Source organism: Eumetopias jubatus, unplaced genomic scaffold, assembly GCF_037043125.1.
Source record: "Eumetopias jubatus isolate StellerSeaLion01/CBP00866 unplaced genomic scaffold, mEumJub1_p1.0 scaffold_10, whole genome shotgun sequence".
NCBI classification, from domain to species: domain Eukaryota; kingdom Metazoa; phylum Chordata; class Mammalia; order Carnivora; family Otariidae; genus Eumetopias; species Eumetopias jubatus.
In genome coordinates, this window is record NW_028274816.1 from 101,121,950 (window position 1) to 101,143,322 (window position 21,373).

The 21,373-nt window shown below is 46.7% G+C and overlaps 1 protein-coding gene and 1 non-coding gene across 2 annotated transcripts in view; both read right to left on the reverse strand.

Annotated features, from left to right (window-relative positions):
- Positions 1-2,062: 2,062 nt before the first annotated feature.
- DHX8 (DEAH-box helicase 8) overlaps positions 2,063-21,373 on the reverse strand; it is a 28,181-nt gene continuing 8,870 nt past the window's right edge. The window contains exons 9-23 of the mRNA XM_028092739.2: positions 20,888-20,975; positions 18,802-18,899; positions 17,757-17,904; positions 16,579-16,760; positions 14,533-14,727; positions 14,040-14,225; positions 13,714-13,924; positions 13,147-13,328; positions 10,690-10,830; positions 7,787-7,942; positions 5,151-5,288; positions 4,535-4,663; positions 4,156-4,352; positions 3,532-3,711; positions 2,063-2,755 (exon numbers count right to left, since the gene is read on the reverse strand). Of these exons, the coding sequence (XP_027948540.1) occupies positions 2,536-2,755; positions 3,532-3,711; positions 4,156-4,352; positions 4,535-4,663; positions 5,151-5,288; positions 7,787-7,942; positions 10,690-10,830; positions 13,147-13,328; positions 13,714-13,924; positions 14,040-14,225; positions 14,533-14,727; positions 16,579-16,760; positions 17,757-17,904; positions 18,802-18,899; positions 20,888-20,975 (2,451 nt within the window). The 3' untranslated portion in view covers positions 2,063-2,535. The remainder of the gene's footprint in view (positions 2,756-3,531; positions 3,712-4,155; positions 4,353-4,534; positions 4,664-5,150; positions 5,289-7,786; positions 7,943-10,689; positions 10,831-13,146; positions 13,329-13,713; positions 13,925-14,039; positions 14,226-14,532; positions 14,728-16,578; positions 16,761-17,756; positions 17,905-18,801; positions 18,900-20,887; positions 20,976-21,373) is intronic.
- On the reverse strand, positions 9,210-9,282 carry TRNAM-CAU (transfer RNA methionine (anticodon CAU)). The gene has a single exon. It is a non-coding gene; the product is annotated as a tRNA-Met (tRNA).

Here is a 21,373-nt window from a genome sequence, read left to right on the forward strand (position 1 = left end):
TGATAATTTAGAGCAAGGAACAGAACACTTTAAAATACAAGTTTTAAAAAATATACATATTTTTTAAAAATACATAATTTCATTCCATGTTAAAGCCAGACTATCTCGGTGGGAAGCTGTAGAAGTCCATGGAAACCCTGAGGTCCTGAGTATTTGTAAAGGAGTGACAAGAGATTTGGATGAGAAATGGTATCCACCGCCTGAGATCTGTGACCTCTACCCTCTGAAGTGTTTATTAACACACTACTCCTCACAGCTCTTTGTTCAAATCCTTAACCTTGGAGGGCCAGTACTCAGGAGGCAATCAGGCTCCGGCCTGGATGAAGGTGAACCCTAGACCGAGGAGTAGAGTTTACATGAGCAGCCCCGGGATGGTCCCCCCCCACCCCGCCCCCGCCCTATACACAAGCACACACTCAGCACATGCACAGGGGCAGGAAACTCCTGAGCTAGGCTCCTGCAGGGGTGGGGTGAATGGCCTAGAAGATTCCAGCTCCCTGCAGGAGACCCACATCCTCTCCTGGGCTGTCACTCAATCTCTGGGAAATACTGTTTCAGGGAAGAGAAACAAGGGCCCCATTGTGTGGGAGCAGCAGACAAGTGCTCCTTCCCAATCTGGCCCCTTTCTCCCTCTGAGCAGGCTCAACAATGCTGCCTCCATGCTGTTTCCTGATGGACAGTCTGAGGGTCAGACCCCTAGCCATACTGACAGCAGAGAAGTGACCCCAGCTCTTGGGGTAGATGTTCAAGGAACACCCACAGAGCTACAGTCCTTTTTGCTCACGTAACCCACAAAAGATGACTAGCCCGGCTGTCTCTCACCTTGGCCTGTTAAACACGTCCTTCTCAACCTCAGCCAAAATACCAAACCTCCCCACCCTCCCCCCAGGGCCTTAAGGATCTCCTAGGTGCCCATGCCTCCCAGGCCTGGTCACTTAGTGGGGCAGGCGGCTGCCAAGCCTGGAGTCTGCTCCTGAGCTGGAGACTGGGGAACTGGGTGCCCAGCCCCTGCTTCACGTTCGGTTTCCTCTGTAGGCCCCTGCCTGTCTCTCCCTGTAAGGCCTTAAAGGTAAACACACAAAGATCCCCTGCCCATAATTACTGGCCTGGGCTTCCTGAGGAGCACTCGAACAAAATCAGCTCAAGGACAGGGCAGGGACTTCCAATAGCAGATGCCCTGGCCTCTTTTCTGGTATTTTCTGCTGCATCCTCTCTGAACTGTCTTTAGGGTGGTCAGTTTGCTAACCAAAGACAGCCTATATTCTTTTACATTCTAGAACATCCTAGAGTCTCAGCATCTGGTGTACAACTCAGCAGTTGTAGTACTTACATCATTTCAGAACTTACTAGAATAAGGATGGAGGAGGCAGTACAGGCCATAATATCCCATGCGCCCAGTCCCCCAGGGGCTTCTCTACCAGCTCCACACCTAGACCCGCTTTCCAGAAGCCCCACTGCCTGGCCTGGCAGCATCTGTCTGATCTTCTTCCCAGTCGAGAGCTTCCTCAGGCACCGTGAGAGGGGCACCGGGAGGTGGCCATTCCCCAGGCAAATGCTACGAGAAACTCACTCAGCAACAGCAGTACAAACTGGCTCTGAGAGGGGTTCTGTGGGTTTTGTTTGTGGTGTGGGACGAGAAGCTTTGACCAGAAAAAGCCTTTGTTAAAGCCCATCGAGGACCCCAGGGGGAAAAAAATAAAAGCTGTGACGTCGCCTGCATGTTTCAAAAGGAGAAAGGACGCACCGCCCCCTGGGTGGCGTGCAGAGGAGGTAGCCCGGGAGAGCATTCTGTATTCAGTGTGCTGCATCTGACCACTGAGGCGCCCAGACCAGGGCAGTGGATGCGGTTAATCACGGGGCCGTGTGGCAGAGCCGGTCTTGCGCGGGTATCAAGAGATGGGACTGCAGGCCTGGGTGATGCATCACCTCTGAGCCCCACGAGGCCCAGAGCTCTGGTTACAGGTGACTCTCCATCACGTGCGCCAAAGCCACCCATCTCCCCACCCTGAGCCCAGGCCAATATCCTAACCTTCCAGCTAGAAGAAACAGCCACAGAAAACCATTTATGTTTCCTTAAGAAAATAAATATTTCTAGGAGATTGAGCAGGACAGGGGCTGGACAGGGGCGGGAAGTGGGGCCAACACTGGCAGTGAGCTTCGTGGCTCCCTCCTCCAGAGTCCCAGCTAGGGCATCAGGCCCTCACTGCGCCTGGGGGTCAGATGCTCGAGACTCCCCTTCCCATCCTAGGACGACAGGAGTTGCCCATTTCATGGAGACGATGCCCTGTACTCCCTCGTCGGCCGTGAGCCACACCCCCGGCCACCGTGCCTTGAGGTGGTAGGGGCTGGAGGCTCTGGTCGAACCAGGCAGAAATTTGTTTCTATTTTACCACAGGGAAGAAGTAAGAGTCAAGTTTAGAAAAGGCCCAGGGAAGACAGTCACTGGACAGCCGTATCCTCAGGACGAGCTTTCCCCCGTGAGAGTGAGTCCACGCCCTGGGCCACGGCCGCACGACGGACGGGGGGTCCCGGCTCTCAGCGCCGGCGGAAGGCCCGGGATATTCTCCAGGCGTTGGGCTCCTCGTAGCGATTGTACAAGGGTTCGAGGCGCTGCTGCTTCTTCTGCTTGCTCAGCTTGGTCGGGTCGGAGACCTTGAAGAAGGCCGGGGCAAACTCCACAAGCCACCGGGGGTCGATAGTGGTGACCTCACGCATGTACTCTTTCGTGGTCAGCACCAGCTCGTGGTACACCACCCTGAGCGGGGGACAGAAAGAAGGCTGCGGCCTCCCGTGCAGGCCCCACTCCACGGTCCCCATGGCCCCCTGGCGGCCCTCAGCTGAGCTCGCACTTTACCCCCGTACCTCCCCCGTGGGGCCCCTCAGGAGGCTGCAGTCTCTGTCTACGACAGCCTCGCTCCAACGCCAAGGAGCTGCCTGCCTCTAACTGTGAGAAAGCTGTCAGGATGTGTTCTAGTGCTGGCTCTCACGAGTCCTGGCTCTAACTAGTCCTGGCTCTCACGAGTCCTGGCTCTTAACTAGTTAAGTGACACGAAGCCAATCACACCCCTTCTCTGGACCTGGATTTCCTGCTCTGTGGGATGGGAGGGTGGTTTTTCAGGCCGTCTCCACAGAACTCTGGGGCCCTGGAGAGGCGCCCCGGGGGCTGCCCCAGGGGCTAGGGCAGGCCAAGCAGCAAGGTTCTCCTCTCCAACCCCTCCTACAGGACAACACCATGGTTTTACCGCAGTTTGACGTTAAGGTGCATAAGATTCTAAGTACTACTTAAAAAAAATTTGTTTAAACCGTCTCACTAGATGATCTCTAGATCCTCCTAGGCTCTCACTCCTGTGATCTTACTTCTCTCGAATGGGCCTGACACTGCACCTACGTCAGGCTTCTGCCGCTCTAGAACGGAAGCGATGTTAGAGGAGATAGTGATGGGCTGGGCGAAGACCTGAACGCAAAGTGCTGGGACGGCTGCAGGTCCTTTCTGCCCACGCCGGCCCCCGGCCCCGCGTCCTGCCCACCTACCATTCGGGCTGTCTGTTGAAGAGAGCGCTGGAAGGGTGGATGTAGACCACCTGCTGGTCGATCAGCGTCCGGTAGCCCTCCTGCGGGTCTTTCTTGGCAGCGTTCCGGAAGAATCCACTGCAGATGGCCTTCTGCACTCGCACCGTGGACTTGCCACAGGAGACCACGTCCAGCTTGTGTCTAGCAGGAGAAGAAATCAAGAGAGGATAAAGATGTGAGACTACTCTGCAATCAGAGGCTCTATGTTCCGGAATGATGGTGCCCAACACCCCCACCTTGGGTCCCCAGAGTCCAGCCCTACATGCACCACAGGGGCAGCTCTACAGTGGGCAAGACGGATGCAGAAAGAGCCAGACATTTTATTCAATTCAACCTATAATGTTCCAGATGCTTATAAACAAAGCATTTGTCAATTACTCAGAAGTAACCTTCTTAGGCACTTTCTGAAGTGATTCTCAGCTGTAGCCTTGCCTGGGGATGGGTACAACAAAGATGGAAGAGCTGGAGGAAAAGGCGTATGTGAGGAGCCTTTAACTTCTCAGGTGCACAGAGAGACAGAGAGACGAACAGACAGGAGAGTCAAGCAGGCTCCACTCAGACACGGGACAAGTCGCCGGACGTCACCTGTCCATTATGCCTAACATCTGCTTGCGAATATCCTGGGCCCGGCGCAGGGAGCGAGCCTGGATAAAGTTCTCATAGCACCATGGGTTGGAGAACTTGTTGTTCTTCCAGGAGTTGTACACGGCCAGCAGGGTGAGGTGGTCCCCTTCAGTCTGGTGGAACTTGGCTTTCTTCTGGTCTGCGAGGGCTTGTTTATCCTGCCAAGAGGTGGGGCGGAGGATCATTTTCTGTCCAACAGCTACTAAGTGAGCACTTAGCAGTTGCAGAGAGTCCTACCAGGCCCTGTCGAGTGTCCACATGAAGCACTACGGGTGGCAAAAGGCTGATGTAACCCAACGTCACCACACCCTGTACCTGAACGTGAGCCTGACCTCCCTACCTTGGGCCTGTAGAAGACGTTCTGCACTGACAGCATGGACACAATGGTCAGCATCTCCTCGCTGCAGCCCAGATGCACGGACATGATCAGCATTTTGCACAGCATCGGCTCCAGAGGGAATTCTGCCATCTAGAGGGGGAAGCAGGGACTACAGTTGCTGCCCTTCGGAAGACGCCACCGTACAGACCAGCGGCAGCCACTGCACGGTCCGTGTGGGTACCAGCCCACAGGACCTTTACCCCTGCATGATGATGCGAGTTGCCAGTCTCCATCAGAACAATGCTGTTTTTTAATTTCCCAAATAAACCTCAACGAAATGCATGTGACCAAGAACATAACTACTACTGGGGTAGACGGGAATTTTGCAGACATCTTTCAAAATCAAGGCCAGACTCAGTCATGGATCCTGAAGTAAAACTGACTTTGGACAGAATTCCTTTTTCTGTAAAGAAATAATTTTAACGGATAGGGGAAAATCCAGTTTAAAAACAGGCATCTAGAATTCTACTCAAAGTTGATCGAGGGCCTCAGAGTTTGATTTTGCACAGAACAAAGAGTACGGAAGGCTGGCCAGGGACTCTCCCCAAGAGCACCGGAAGTTCAGTCTGGCTCCTACCCTGCGGCCCAGGCGAGTGAGCAGGCCCTCGTCATCCAAGGCCCCCAGGGTGTATAGCTGCTCCATGGCTGTGATCAAGGTTTCCATTGGAGGCGCATCCATGAAGTCAAAGGACAGCAGGTCATTGATGCCCATGGCCTAGAAGAGAACGGAAAGAACTGTGTGATGGGAAGGTGAGGCCTGCCAGTGTTAACGGGGAGGGACAGTCCTTGTACACTTCTTTCCTGTTTCTTCTACTGCAGGTAAGAAGTCATCAGCAAGCTTAGCAGTCACCTCCAGGGCTGGGCCACACAAAACACTCAGACTAGTAGAAAGCATATACTTTCTCGGGAAACTTTAAAAACTGCTCCTTCAGAGTAAATGTAAATACAACTCAACACCAAAAAGATGACAATTTAAATATGGGCAAAGCGGGGGGGGGGGGGGCGGGGGGGCACGCCTGGTTGGTTCAGTAGGAAGAACCTGCAACTCTTGATCTCGGGGTTGTGAGTTCGAGCCCCACACCGGGTGTGGAGATTACTTAAATAAATGAATAAATCTTAATAAATAAATAAATAAATACGAGTAAATAAAAATGGGCAAAGGATTTGAAAAGACATTTCTCCAAAGAGGTTATAAAAATGGCCAAAAAGCACATGAAAATATGCTCAACAGAACTGGTAATTAGGGAAATGCAAATCAAAAGCACAATGAGATACCACTTCATACCCGCCAGGATGGCTATATTAAGGAAAAGAACAGAACCAGGGTTGGCAAGGATGTGGAGAAATAAGGACCCTCATGCGTTGCCAGCGGCAACGTAAACCAGTGATTTCTCGGTAAGTTGAACATACAATCACCATATGATCCAGCAATTCCACGTCTAGATATGCCCAAAAGAAATGAAAGGAGGGACACAAACAGATACTTGTACACTAATTTTCATAGCAGCCTTATTCACAATAGCCAAAAAGGCAGAAACCACCCAAATATCCACCAACAGATGAAGGGACAGACAAAACACAGTGTTAGGTACGCCACGAGTATTATTCACCCTTAAAAAGGGATGAAATTCTAACACATGCTATACCACAATGAACCATGAAAACACGGACGCAGAGCAAAAGAGGCCAGACACAAAAGGACAAATACTGCAGGATTCCATTTACATGGAAATTCAGTTCACAGAGACCAGGAAGTGGACTAATGGTCACCAGGGGCTGGAGGAGGGGAGGAGGGATGGTTCAGTGTAACAGGGACAGAGTTTCTGTTTGGAATGATGACAAAGTTCCAGAAATGGATGGTGGTGATGGCTGCATACCCTGGGAAAGTACTTAATGCCGCTGAACTGTACATCTTAAAAAGCTTACAAGGGATAGTATGTCGTGTATTTTACCAAAATTTTTTTTAAAAAGGACAACACACCAGCTTGTCCTGTCTCTTGCATACAAAATTTCTACTGTGCATAGAGGAAGTGCCTCGTGTCAGGTGCCAGGGATATGAAGATGACCAAGATAGGGCCCTGGCCCTCGGAGGGTTCACAACGGGGAGACACACGGACAAGAAACTGCAGTAACGCAGTGGAATCTGCGTGCTGGGCCAAGAGTCGGCATTTGATGTGTTTGTCAGCTAATTTGATGAATCAAAGAAACAGATGAGTGATGCACTATCCAAGTGTGTACAAGGAGGGTGTGGTGGGACCTAAGCCTTCTGTTTCTTTTCCCTAAAGTGACTGTGACCATAAACACAGCAGGTGTCCAATAACTGCTTATTGTATGAATAATAACTACAAGGAATTATGTTAGCAATCAGCAAGCACTGTGCCAAGGGCCTTTACCTGTATTATCTCATTTATTTTCACAACAGATACTGTTACTAGCCCACTTCTAAGAAGGAGAATATAGAACAGAAGGCTGAGCAGATAAATTTGCCGAGGACACAGAGCTCGGAGCCAAAGTTTGAACCACAGATGCCTCTCCGTTCTCACTCCAGAGACTGGAGCAGGGTTTTCTGGTCTGAGCTCTGTTTCAGCCCCTCTTACAGTGGATGAATAATACATTCCAACAGAGCACTCTGCACCAGCAGAGTGCCAGTGCCCCAGGGCAGCACCAGCATCAGGGGTGGGGATTTCATCAGCTGGGAAATTATTCATGCAGCCCCCCCGCCAAAAGAGAATGAGGGTCCTCACTGGGGACCGAGAGAGGAAGAGCAATGATTCAGAATGAAAACCCAGCCCCAAGAGGGTCAGTCTGAAACCTGTACTAATAGTCTCCTTGCAAAGTTTTTGGACTGGGAGTTTCGCTTCCATTCTCAAAGAGGAGAACTGGATCGGGGTTGAAGGAAGTGTGCCTGTCCACAGTTTGGCACTCATTAGATTTTTCTAATATCCTTTGCTCCTAACTAAACTCTTTTATAACCAAATACCCTGCTGGTTATGAGGGTAAGAAACAAATGTGTACTCACAGCAGACATGCCAACTTAGCCCCAGACCCGCGGTGGAGAGGCTGTTACCACAGCCATTTGCATTCCATTCAAAGGGACTGGTTCCACGAGGTTACTAAAGTATTTAACAAGGTTCATAAAACTGACGTTCATTTACTATGGACATACGATTGGACTGTTCCACCAGCCCATTCTAACAAGACAGTGATTTCTACCTTGAGCGAGAGCACTGTGCTTGCTAGGTTGGTCCTCTGGATTTCCGGCACGTTGGTGGTCAGCATTTCATCTCGGTAGGCACGTTCGGTGTACAGCCTGTAACACTTCCCTGGGCCTGTTCTCCCGGCTCTGCCAGCTCGTTGCTTTGCCTGAGCCTAGAGGGGTGGGCATATAAAAGTAACATATCTGTTAAACACTGCTCAACAGCTTTGCCCAGGAAATCGACTAAAAGGGGGGTACTGGGCAGCTGGCAAAACCTGAAATGAGGTTTATTTCACTTACTTTAGGACCATTTCCAAGACTATCAGTGCTCTTACCATCCCCTCAGCATTTCAGGAAAGTTTGTTCAAGTGAGGCAAATATTAGCACCGTGAATGGAAGAAAGATTGTAAAGATCGTAGAAATGCACATTCAAAATAGTGTGGCACAATATAAAAGAAAAAAGCATAACGCAATATGAAAAATACCATCCCCACAGTCGTGACCAAAAATGTAAGTGAACTAAAGAAATGATATGTTAGGGGCGCCCGGGTGACTCAGTCGTTAAGCGTCTGCCTTCGGCTCAGGTCATGGTCCCAGGGTCCTGGGATCGAGCCCCGCATCGGGCTCCCTGCTCGGCGGGAAGCCTGCTTCTCCCTCTCCCACTCCCCCTGCTTGTGTTCCCTCTCTCGCTGTGTCTCTCTCTGTCAAATAAATAAATAAAATCTTTAAAAAAAGAAATGATATGTTAATCACATCAGCGATGACTCTGCAGCTTGTGTGTGTATGTGTGTGTAAGTAGGCTCCATTTACAAAAGAATCATGAGCTCCACTTACTTCATGGCCCAGCATGGAGCCTAACGCAGGGACTGAACTCACGACCCTGAGACCAAGACCTGACCGGAGACCAAGAGCTGGACATTAACCAAATGAGCCACCCAGGTGCCCCTCCCAAATCAGGCTTGAGACTTTCAATAACAGAAGGAAATGTTCATGCACACAGGTGAAAAAGCAAGTTACAGAACAATACTAATTTTGTAAACAAAACAAAAAAAACTACCAGAAGGAAAAACTAGGACAAAATGCCCTAAAACTGTGGCTAACTCTCATGGTAGGCTTGCAGATCAGTTCTATTGACTTTTATCAAAGATCTGATGTTGAACATTATTAGACCATAATAATCAAGAAAATTAAATATTTAAACAAAAAATACACAAAACCACACACTTAGTAGACTACTAGATTACAAACAAGAAAGAAACAAACAATAGAAGATGGGCAGGAAAAGCATCAAAATGATGACAGGGGTGGTAGGAGAATTACGAGCAATTTAAGATTTTTTCTCCTCTTTCCCCAAAATAATGTAATACTTCTCTGCGCTACTTAGGGGAGAGGGGAGCTAATTTTTAAAAACTTTTTTTTTTTTTAATTAAGTAATCTCTACACCCAATGTGGGGCTCGAACTCACGACCCTGAGATCATGAGTCCCACGCTCTTCCAACTGAGCCAGCCAGGTGCCCTGAGAGCTAATTTTTAAATTAAAAAAATACGTTAAGTTTAGCCATAGGTTGCTAGGAAACAGTGAATGGAAATCTGAAAAGGGCCATTTGCTGACAAAACCATCTGTCTTACAAATGGCATCAGGATTTTACAAATTCCTATTCCAGCCCCAAACCAAAGGATAGATAGAGTATGCAAAGTCACTAAGCACACAGAGGCAGGCTGCAATCACATACAGTGGCCGACTCCACGGCATTCTACAGATGTCTCTCTCCAAATGAGAGAGGACGAGTGTAGCTCATTCCTCAATCACTGTGAGTTGCATGCACCACCCCGAGAAATGGTACGGAGCATACATGCAGGGGCCAGACCGCCCTGGTTCAAATCCTGGCTCCACCAGCTGTATGACCTTAGGCAAGTCACTTCACCCCTCTGTGCCTCCTCATCCGTGCAATGAGGGTAAAAACAACATCCACCACCAGGGATGGATGCGAGAATGCAAGGAGTTCACGTGTGTGCAAGTACCTTGTGCCTGGCACTTAGTAAGCACTCTGCACGTGGTGGCTAGCATTACTAAAGGTTCAAAATGACAATAGCCTTCTGATTTTGATGGATTATGAAAGTCACACATCCCTCTTACAAAACATTAAGATAATATATAAAAGCATAAGGAGAAAAAATGCACTTCACCCCTCAGCACAGTAAACCAGCAGGTCCACCAACAAATAACCCGACTACCAGGCCGACTACACGCTGTCTCGGGCACGCACGTGCACACATACACACACTGTACACAGCGCACACCATTTATTTTTAAACAAAAGCTGGATTCTACACGCTATGTTTCAGATCACTTTTCTCGAATAACACACCATAATTATATGATTATGTCATTAAATATAGATGCACACCCCCATGTTAACGCCATACAACATTCTATGGCGAGGATATACCATATTTTATGAAATGACTTCCCTTTTGGAGTTCGTTTAGAATTTTCCCAGGTTTCCTTTCATATAAATAACGCTTCAGTGAACACCCTTTTCCCTTACCTTCAGACGCATGCTTACTAAACTTTCAGATGTGTTCCTGCAAGTGGAACCATTACATTCAAAAGATGAACTTTTAAATGTTGGACACCTTGTAGCCAAAATGCTCTCAAAAAGGCTGATCAGGTTATTCATTTTTAAATATAATTTGGGCAGGAAATTATTGCACAATTACCAAAGAAACAAATTAACATTTCATGAATTATTACTATCTCAAATGTCTATGGCTCAGTATTTCAAAAAAGAAAAAAAAGGAATAGCTCTTTAAAAAAAAAAAAAGAAGAAAAACAATCAAGTTCAAAATACAAAACCATAAAAAGTTTAAAAGCCCTAACGAGGCTTTTCAGGACAGCTGTGGGTAAAAGCTGCCATACCTGAGAAATCGGAGTCACCACGAGCTGGTCGATGCCGGTCTTGGAATTGTAAACTTTCTGCTTCACAAACCCAGGGTCCACCACATAGTAGATGCCATCAATAGTCAGTGAGGTCTCTGCGATGTTGGTGGCAATCACGACCTGCAGACAAGAGGGACAGTGGCTCAGCCCCGAGGTGTGAATCAGGACATCTGACCTCAGACATTTTCCTGAAGGTCTGTGCCATCCTCTGCCTCTCCACATGATTGGATAGCACTTAATCTGTTGGGCCTCAAATGGGTGGAAGGGGCAGTACCTTCATCCTAAAGGTCAAGATGGGGACTGGGTGGTACCTGAGAGGAGAAGTGGAACAGGAAAAAGCAAGGGCCAATCAAAGCCAATTTCATTTGGTGCAAATGGCTACATAGCTCATTTTCTAGATCCAATGTTGATTACTACAATTTTAATTTTCTTGCACCCTGGGAAAGCAGAGATTTCCTGGCATCACATGTACCAGTGCAAAATGAGATTTTTCTTCCCCCATGGGGACATCTGGACTACAAAATGGGCTGTTGTGTATGTGGAACAAGAGAGAGATGCACGCTTTTTTTTTTTCTGATCATAAAATGAACGAGGCGGCAGAGGAATTTCACGGTTTGTGTGTATGCAGCAGTATGTGTGATCTAGAAGATTATTGGTCTCGGCTTGGCACTGCCACTGTTCTTCCACCCAGAGTTTCAGCTAATAAAACACAATCACTTGGAAAAATCATTGCGAGGAAGCACCAGAACATCCCGCCTTGTGCCAGCATCTCACTGGCCCTGAAAGACTTCCACCTGCCACAGAGCTGCAGAGCCCTCTTAAAAAGAAGTCCATGGGGCGCCTGCATGGCTCAGTCGGTTGAGTGTCTGCCTTCAGCTCAGGTCATGATCTCGGGGTCCTGGGATCAAGCCCCGCCTCAGGCTCCCTGCTCCACGGGGAGTCTGCTTCTCCCTCTCACTCTCCCTCTGTGTGCTCTTTCAAATAAATAAAATCTTTAAAAAATATTAAAAAAAAAAAAAAGAGAAGTCCAATCATCAGGAAGAGAACAGAGGAGGAATCGCCATCCTTCCCCTCCCCAAAGCTGTTCCTCCTCCATGTTTCCCTCCTTGGTACCCTCTTCCAACCAGCCGTCCAAGCCAGAAAACCGGGAGTCATTCCTGACTTCTCCCTGCCCTTCTCCCCTGCACCTCCAGGCACCCACTATGGCTCATCCATTCTAACGCTTCAGTGTTATTCGAATTCATCTGTCTTCCGTTCCTAGGTATGTACTCAAGAGAAATGAAAACATTATGTCCGCAAAGAAACTTGTAAACAAATGCTCATAACAGCATTATGCATAAAAGCTAAAATGTGGAAACAACCTGAATATCCAACAACTGGTGAATGGAAAAACAAAAATGTGGTACATCCACATTCTGGATGTAGAATATCATTCTATGATAGGATACTGTGCAGCAATAAAAAAAAAAAAAAGAAGTACTGATACGTGCTACAATGTGGATGAAACTTGGAAACATGCTAAGTGAAAGAAACGAGCCACCAAGAACTGCAAATTATATTACTCCATTCATATGACTTGGAGTCTTATTCCATCCAGAATAAGCAAATCCAGAAATACAGAAAGTAGATTAGTGGTTTCCAGGGACTGAGCAGAGGGGTGAATGGGGGGGTGATTGTTAAGGGGTACCAGGTTTTGTTTGGAGGTCATGAAATTATTCTAAAATTAACTAGTGATTAATGGTTATGATTAATTACCATCAATAATGGCAATTAACGGTCAAACGATTCTGTGAATATACCAAAAGCCACCCAATTGTATGTTTTAAAGGGATGATTTGTACGGTATGTAAATTATATCTCAGTAAGGCTATTATTTAAAAAAACCCATCCGTCTCCTCTCCCACTGTCTCGTATGCACACCGACGCAGTGAGCTCCAGCTGCTAGAAGGACGCAGCCTCCTGAGACGGCCACACTCTCTTGTCCCGAGGCCATCACAGGCTGTCCTCTCAGAATGCTTGTCCTCCTGCCCTTCTTGCCTAGAGGAACAGCCACGTGCTCTTCAGGACGAGCTCAGATCCTTACTTCCTCTAAGAATTCTGAGCAAGGGGCTCCCCCTCTTCGGGGTATCCACAGCCCGAGCAGCTCTTTCACGCCATACGTTCAAAGCCTGTCTACCAGTGGGTGCCCCACAGCAGAGAGGCCTGGCCTCATACCGCAGCCCTGGTGGGTACCCGGAAGCCTGGTAGATGCTCAGTATTTGTCCAATGGAGGAGCTGGGGCTACATACAAGATCCTTATTCCTTAACTGGTTGGACTGTTCTCTAAGACATAAAAAAACAAAGCTTGTGTGCACCTTAGGCAATCCCCGTTAGGGCCAGGTGCACACGCCGTGTGGTTCCAGAGCACACGGAAGCTTCATCCCTGCCCGCTGTTACCTTTCTGCTGCCAGGAGGAGCCGGGTCAAAGATTCGGGTCTGCATCTCACTGGGAAGAGCAGAGTACACTGGCAGGATGATCAGCTCTGGAACATCCGGTCCCAGGGATTTCATTCGTTCATAGAGGATCTCGCAAGCGGTATCAATCTCCTCTTGACCAGTCAGGAAGACCAGGATATCACCTAAGAAGAGAACACTGATGTCCTGTGTGTGTGCTCCATAGAAGGCCACAGTGACATGAAAAGAATGCCAAACGATGAAAGACACACTCCTATTCCGACCTCTAATAAATCAAGCGGTTTTCATCTGTCCGTTTTTATTTCGGTTTTTCATTTTTAGGGTGTTATTTTTAATATTTTTTTAATTTTTAAAAATTTGTATCTATGTTTGTTTGTGTGTGTGTATCTATATTTAAATAGACGCATTTAAACCCTGCCACTGCTTCAAACATGCAAGACTTAGGCTTACAGAGAGACCGATACTTAAAAGGCATTTTTGAAAAGATGAGAGAAATCGACCCGCGTCAGGACTTCTGGCCTAAGAGGGGAAAATGCTCTTTCCTCCCACCTGGTGGTTCTGTTAAGTGGATCTGCATGACGGTGATCAAGCTGGCATCCAGATAATCTGTCTCAGGTTCCTTTGTGTACAGTATTTCCACTGGGTATGTTCGACCTGGGATGGTGAAGATGGGCGCTTCATAGAAGTACTGAGAAAACTTCACTGCATCCAGCGTGGCTGAGGTGACAATTAGCTTCATGTCCTGCCGTTTCTGTACCGTCTAAAAGGGAAACACAACGTGGATAAGAAGGACTGAAGCAAAAAGGCAGACTCAAATCCGATTCCCAGGACTCAGTCCCCAACAGTGGAAGGGTCACCAAAGAGCACCTAGTTACCTTCTTCAACAATCCGAAGAGCACGTCAGTGTGAATGGTTCTCTCGTGCGCCTCGTCCAACATGATGATTGCATACTGTGTGAGGTCAGGGTCAATCAGGCACTCTCGGAGCAACATCCCATCTGTCATGTACTTGATCACTGTCTCTGGGCTGGTGCAGTCCTCAAATCGAATGGTGTAGCCCACCTAAAGCAGAAGCGAAACTGAAAACCTCAGACACAAACCTCTCCTTTCTGCAATCACCAGGCAAGACTTCAGCCCAGTCAGAATGTTACCTGCAATCTTAACAGGTAAGAATTTGACCAAAATGTGCAGTGATTTCCTCAAGTAAAATATGCCTTGGACTTGAAAATAGATCAATGATGACAATGAGAACCCTCTCCCCCTCAGGAGAGACCTGAAGGAAGATAGTACCATTCCCATTTTACAGAGAGAGATCTGGGCCTATATACTCTCTTCCGGCATTTCCAGAACAGCTTCATTACCCACTTACCTCTTGGCCCAAGCAACAACCAAACTCCTCTGACACTCTTTTGGCCACCGACATGGCTGCTACTCTTCTGGGCTGCGTACATCCAATCTTGCCCCGGGACGTGTAGCCTGCCTCCGCCAGGTACTGGGTGATCTGCGTTGTCTTCCCAGATCCTGTCTCTCCAATAACAATCAGGATTTGATTGTCATGGACAGCCTGAAAGCAGCAGTATAAATACAGTCATTAAAAATTTCCCACGCACTGGGGCGCCTGGGTGGCTCAGTCAGTTAAGTGTCTGCCTTCGGCTCAGGTCATGATCCCAGGGTCCTGGGATCGAGCCCTGCATCGGGCTCCCTGCTCAGCGGGAAGTCTGCTTCTCCCTCTCCCACTCCCCCTGCTTGTATTCCCTCTCTCGCTCTCTCTCTGTCAAATAAATAAATAAAATCTTAAAAAAAAAAATTCCCACACATTACTCTGGAAGAAAATAATTAATGTTTACATTCTAACACTAAAGAAGAAAAAGGGAACACAATTATAGACATATGGTAGGATTACAACCACAGTCTAAGTTATTTTTAATCATGCGTCGAAAAATATATTAATGGTGATTTTCTATGGGCAATGCTTTTTTTTTTTAAAGATTTTATTTATTTATTTGAGAAAGAGAGAATGAGAGGCAGAGAGCACGAGAGGGAAGAGGGTCAGAGGGAGAAGCAGACTCCCCGCTGAGCAGGGAGCCCAATGTGGGACTCCAGGATCCCTGGACTCCAGGATCATGACCTGAGCCGAAGGCAGTTGCTTAACCGACTGAGCCACCCAGGCGCCCGGCAATGCTCTTTCTTATTTGAACTGCATGTATAACTTAAATTAAAAACTTGAAACTTTATGGGTATTCTTTTTTTAACTGACTCAACTCTATTTTTTAAAATTTTATTGGTTTTCTTAAATTCGTAAGAACATTAAGGTTGATGCTAAAAGCATAAACTACCAACCAGATATCCCTGATTTTACATATATGTTTTTTAAGTACTATATGCACACGGTTAAAGAATTCTACAGTAAATAAAAAAGGTATATAAAGTGTTCCTGGCACACCTGGGTGGCTTAGTTGGTTAAGCATCTGCCTTCGGCTCAGGTCATGATCCCGGGGTTCCGGGATCAAGCCCCAAAACGGGCTCCCCACTCACTGCCACTGCCAAATCTCCAACACCTCACCCCAGAAGTCATCTTATTTCTACAGCGTTTATAACAGCAAAGGATTGCCATCAACCTATATGTCTATTAATACAGGACTAGTGAAACAAGCCAGAGCACTTCCACAAAACAAAGCATCAAAAAAAAAAAAAAAAAAAAAAAAAGGAAGATTTTCTGAGCTATATCACTAAGGGGAAAAAGCAAGATGCAGAACATATGCATGATATGCTGCCATCTAGAAACACATAGTAGACATAAAACATTTAACGTTTATGCATATGCCCGTACATATGTATTTGTACTTGCTTGTGTATGTTTGACGTAACACTGAAAGGATTCACTAAGAGCTCGTAAGCTCGGTTGCCTAGGGAAAGTTTGCTGGTCTTCAAATCCGATCTCCAAAAACTGGAAAAAGTACCTGCAGCAAAGTCTTGCCCATACGGGATCCCTCGCCAAGCATCCCCAGCTCTCGTACTGGCCAGAGATGCTGCTCTGTGCCCCACAACACTCGGAACCGCTCCAGGGGCCCCTCGTTCAAACAGGTTTATCTCCTCTTTGGAAAAAAAAAAAAAAACGTAGGGGCCCCTGGCTGGCTCAGTCAGCGGAACATGCAACTCTTGATCTCAGGGTCATGAGTTCGAGCCCCACACTAGGATATCTATTTATATAAATAAACCCAAAAAAAATGTATAGACTAACATATATATATATTTTTAAAGTACTTGGATATGTTCTGTTTTTTTCCTATCCTCTTTGGAAAAGGCACTTCAAGTGTACACATACCCGTCCAGCTAATTTCAATCCAAACATGTCACCCTTCTTTTAGAAAACATCACTACTCCCGCACCAATACATCATAAAGGGGCTTCTCACCTGGACCAGCTGCTCCTTCAGTTTGTAGATGGGCAGGCTCTCTCTCTGCTCAATGATTGACATCTGGGTCTTTTTCCCATAAGAAGCTTTGTTGCCCCCAAAGGCATGCTTCTTCCACTCGGGAATGTCATTGGGCATCATCCCAATACCCCTCATATTGGCAGCAATCTGCCTGCCTTCCGCTGCAAAGGAAAACAGGCGACTTAGTATTATCCTCAAGCTACCTCGGTGCCCCCGCCCCCAACATTCAACAAATCCCATTTCCCCAGTTGATCCCTCCTGTCTGCTACCTCTGTGTTCAAGCCACGATCCTCTGTCCTCTGTCAGAAAAGCCTCCTAGGTCAACTCAGGTGTCTATGCTTGCCCCATCCAATCCATTCTGCAGGGCACCCTCAACAATCCCTTGGAAATGCAACTCTGATCGTGCCCTTCCCGTTTAGACCCTGGCAGCACCTACCAGTGGACTCTAGAATTGAGCCCCAATTCCTAAGTCCTGGCCACCCCACCTCATCCCCACCACTCAGCTCACCACTCCAGTCTAGCCAACAGGCCTACTTTCCACCTCACAGCCCCAGCCCAGGACACACGCCCCAAGCCCACCTCATCGCCTCTGACGGACAAAGTCCTATTTATCCTTCAGGTCTCAACTTTCTCAGGGAAGTGACCCATATTACCTGTGCTTCTTCACACAGCACTGGTCATGATGTATTTAGTTAAGCTGGTAACTATGTCATTAATCTTCATTTTCCCCACTAAACTATAAGCCTCGTAAGAGAAGGGATCATGTCTACTTACTTCACAGCGTGCCTCAAGCTCCCCAGTTGCCTCACACAAATTACTCAGCACTTGTTACGACTGTATCTGGCAGTTACTTAACATTGACTACACAAAGAACTATGTGAAAAAAGAAGCCTCAAAGCTGTTAGCATAAAAAATTCTGGGGGCACCAGGCTGGCTCAGTCGGTAGAGTGTGCGACTCTTGACCTTAGGCTTGTGAGTTCAAGCCCTACACTGCGTGTGGAGACTGCTTAAAAATAAAATAAAAATAAAAAAGAATTTTTTTTTTTTTAAAGTAAGCTCTACGCCCAGCATCGGGCTGAGATCAAGAGTCAGATGCTTAACACACTGAAAGCGCAGATTGTTTTTGAACAGTCCACATGCCCCTCCCAGGGTCTTACCATCAGGCAGAGGATCAACCCAGTGTTTGTTGAGCCCCATGGGAATAGAATCCATTTCCGCTTCCCGCTGGGCCTGCTTGAGTTCCCGCCTTTCTTTGGCTAAGGCACTCTGCATCATTGCTGCTTGGGAGAGGGAACCATCCGGGTTCTAGTGCAACAGAGGACAAACAGCATTAGAATGAGATCTCTCAGCATGCAGTAAATGTCCAGGAAATAAAATGTAGAGGTTAAGCCCCTTGAATCTAAGAAATGAGACCCACCTGGAAGGATGTTCATCTCAATGTACTAAACTACACTGGAGGAACTGGGGCTGTTGGCTTGAAGATGAGAACCCCAAGAGAGATGGGACACACAAGAAAGGGGTAAGACTCCTGTACGGTCCCAAGAACTAAAATTAGGACCAACATGGCTGTCTCGGTAAGACAGATTTCGGCTCCGCCTAAAGAAGAGCTAATGATCAGATCCCTCTGAAGATGGAATGGGTCTCCTTAAGGGCTGGCGAATTCCCTGTCACCAACAAGGCTGAGCAGACAGAAAACCACAGGGGAAGAATGCTGCAGAAGGGTATACAAGCACTGTATGGGTGACTGGGCTGGAAGACCTTTAAAATACCCTTTTCCGAACCTAAAAAGGTATCATAACTTTCCATGAGTTCTTCTCTTCACAGCCCTGCCATCCACAGCACCCAGTGCTATAGCTTTCTACTGAGGGCCAGCCCCAACTGGTCAAGACAGTCCTTCAAACTGCCTTGGAATCTGCAAGGGCAAAGGCAGTAACAGTAGATCAAGCTCTCCTATTTCCTCCTTTCTTCCCAAAATAGAGCAGAGAGAGAGCAAAAGAATTAAAAAGGCAAAAGTAACAAAGCCAAGTCAATCACCCTTTAAAACAAAAACATTCTAGACCCTGACCAACAGGCAATACTACATTCCAGCCTGAGTTCTGCTTCCACAAATGTAATAGCCTGCTCTGAAAAATTAACTGAACAGTTACTTTAAGAAAAGAAATTCACTCGGCACACCCAGGTTAGAGGCCCATCATTTCTCACCTTAACAATTTTAATAGGGCTCATGTCCATGCTTTGCTTGGTGTGCCCTCTCAGGAATGGAGGCTCTTCCTCAACCAGTTCAATCTCAAGATCTTCATCTAAAAATCCCCCCAAAAGAAAAAAGAAAAAAAACTGAGAGAGAAATAACTAATCATTTTCACCAAAACAAATGATTTCCATGGGCACCAGTGATCTTTACAAAGACAGCTCCCAAGATCAAAAAGCCAGCAATTCAAGTGAAACTCTAATAGAGAGACTCTAATAGAGAGAACTGTTTCTCCTGCCCTCCAGGTACTTCTGGGCATTTATGCTCTGACCTAAGAACTGATCAGAGGGGCTACCTTCAAAAGAAGTTAAGCCTGTGGAAAAATGTGGTCTAACATTCTACAGGGTCCTAAGGTGTTTGCCATCCAACTTCATTATGGAGTAACTTAACCCACAACAGACTGACAAAAAAATTAAGTTGAACAACTGGACATAACAAATGTCCACAAGGATGCGGAGCAACAGAAGCCCACACTTATGACAGAAGTGTAAATGGGGGCGGGGGGGGCCCCTGGTTGGCTCAGTTGGTAGAGCATAAGACTCTTAATCTTGGGGTTGTGAGTTTAAGCCCCACGTTAAATGTAAAGATTACTTAAAAATAAAATCTTAAGGGCGCCTGGGTGGCTCAGTTGGTTAAGCGTCTGCCTTCGGCTCAGGTCATGATCTCAGGGTTGTGAGACTGAGCCCAGTGTCAGGCTCCATGCTCAGCATGGAGTCTGCTTGAGATTCTCCCTTTCCCTCTGCCCCTCCCCACACTCACATTCTCTCTCTCAAAATAAATAAAATCTACAAGTACATTTTTTAAAAAATTTTATTTATTTTTGAGAGAGAGTGTGAGCAGGAGTGTAGGGCAGTGGCAGAGGGAGAAGCAAACTCCCTGCTGAGCAGGGAGCCTAATGTGGGACTCGAACCCAGGATCCTGGGATCATGACCTGAGCCGAAGGCAGATGCTTAACCGACTGAGGCACCCAAGAGCCCTCAAAATAAATAAAATCTTAAAAATAAAAATAGAAACACAGAAACAGCTCATATGCCCATCGAAAGTGAAATGGATAAATTATAGTAAATTTACATACAAAAAACACTACAGAAATGAAAACTAAATACAACTATAAAAATCATCACAGATAAATATCAAAAGAATGATTAAAAAAAAGAAATTAAGTTCAAAAACCGACTAAACAAGGCAGTGGTTAGGGAGAGTATTTAGATATGAAAATGCTAAAATAAACAGGTAAATAATTAACACAAAATTTAGGATGGTGGTTACCCAGAGGAGGAAAGAAGAGCATCTAATCAGAGGGGGACATGAAGGGTTTCAAAGGTGCAGGTAAAATTCTACATAACCTGGATAGTAGGTAGTGTTCAATTATTACTGTTATATAAATTTTATGTCCCATTGTTTCACAATTTTTAAAAACTGTTAATAGGCTGAGTTAAAAGTTGTTTCCATGGCAACTCAGAGGTAATCTAATTGGACCCACGGTTTTCCGAACAATTATTAAGAATATCAGATGAAAAAAAAAAAGAATTATCAGATGAAACTTACTACCCAAAATACAGCTCTTTATATCCTGAACACGTAACATAGGAGTGGCCTGGGTAGCTCAGTCAGTTGTGTCCAACTCTTGGTTTTGGCCCAAGTCATGATCTCAGGGTCGTGAGACTGAGCCCCGAGTTGGGCTCTGTGCTCAGCAGGGAGTCTGCCTGAGATTCTCTCTTTCCCTCTGCCCCTCCCCCAACTTGCTCAGCACACACACACTCTCGCTCCCTCTCTAAAATAAATATAATCTTAAAAAAAAAGTATAACCAAAAAGTACAATATATAAATGTCTGTCAGAAAAATGCATTTTCTGCTTCCATCCTGGAGGAACCCTGGTTCTCAGAGATAATGAGCGCTAAGACCTAAGGAACAAATGAGCGAAGTCACTACTTAGATGTAGATGCAGATTAAACTACATCTAAACCACCCTATCCAACTGCTCAACTCGCCCACTGTCTTCTGGATCCATGATCCTGCTCGATCCAAGTAGCTAGTTACCTTCTTCATCATCCACTTTAGGGAGAATGCCAGTCTCTTCATCAAAGTCCGGAAACTCTTCTTTGGAAAGGACATTGGCAGCAATCATCTAGCGAAAGGACAGAAGGCAGCTTTTGTAACCTGCTAGGATCAAAACCCTTCCTTTGTAAGAGTTAATACAGAGGTTCACATAGGAAACCCGGGTTTTTTCTGCCCCGGGACTGCAGGGCCTCAAACATCATCTATTCCATCCCTAGGGGGTACAGCATGGTGCCTAAAAGTAGGGCTCAAGGGTCTCACCCCCAGGAAGTGTTACCTGCTCCTTCCCAGGTTTCCCCAGCACTGTGCACATTCCCGGTTTGTAACATCCAACTGTGATGAGTTCCTCAAGAGTAAGGAACCATGATACATTCGCCTCTGTAGCCCTAACATCTACTCAGTGCCTGGCACCCCGTGGCTCTGATGTGCACTGACGAGTGGTGAAAACAAGAACCTAAGCGCTTCATT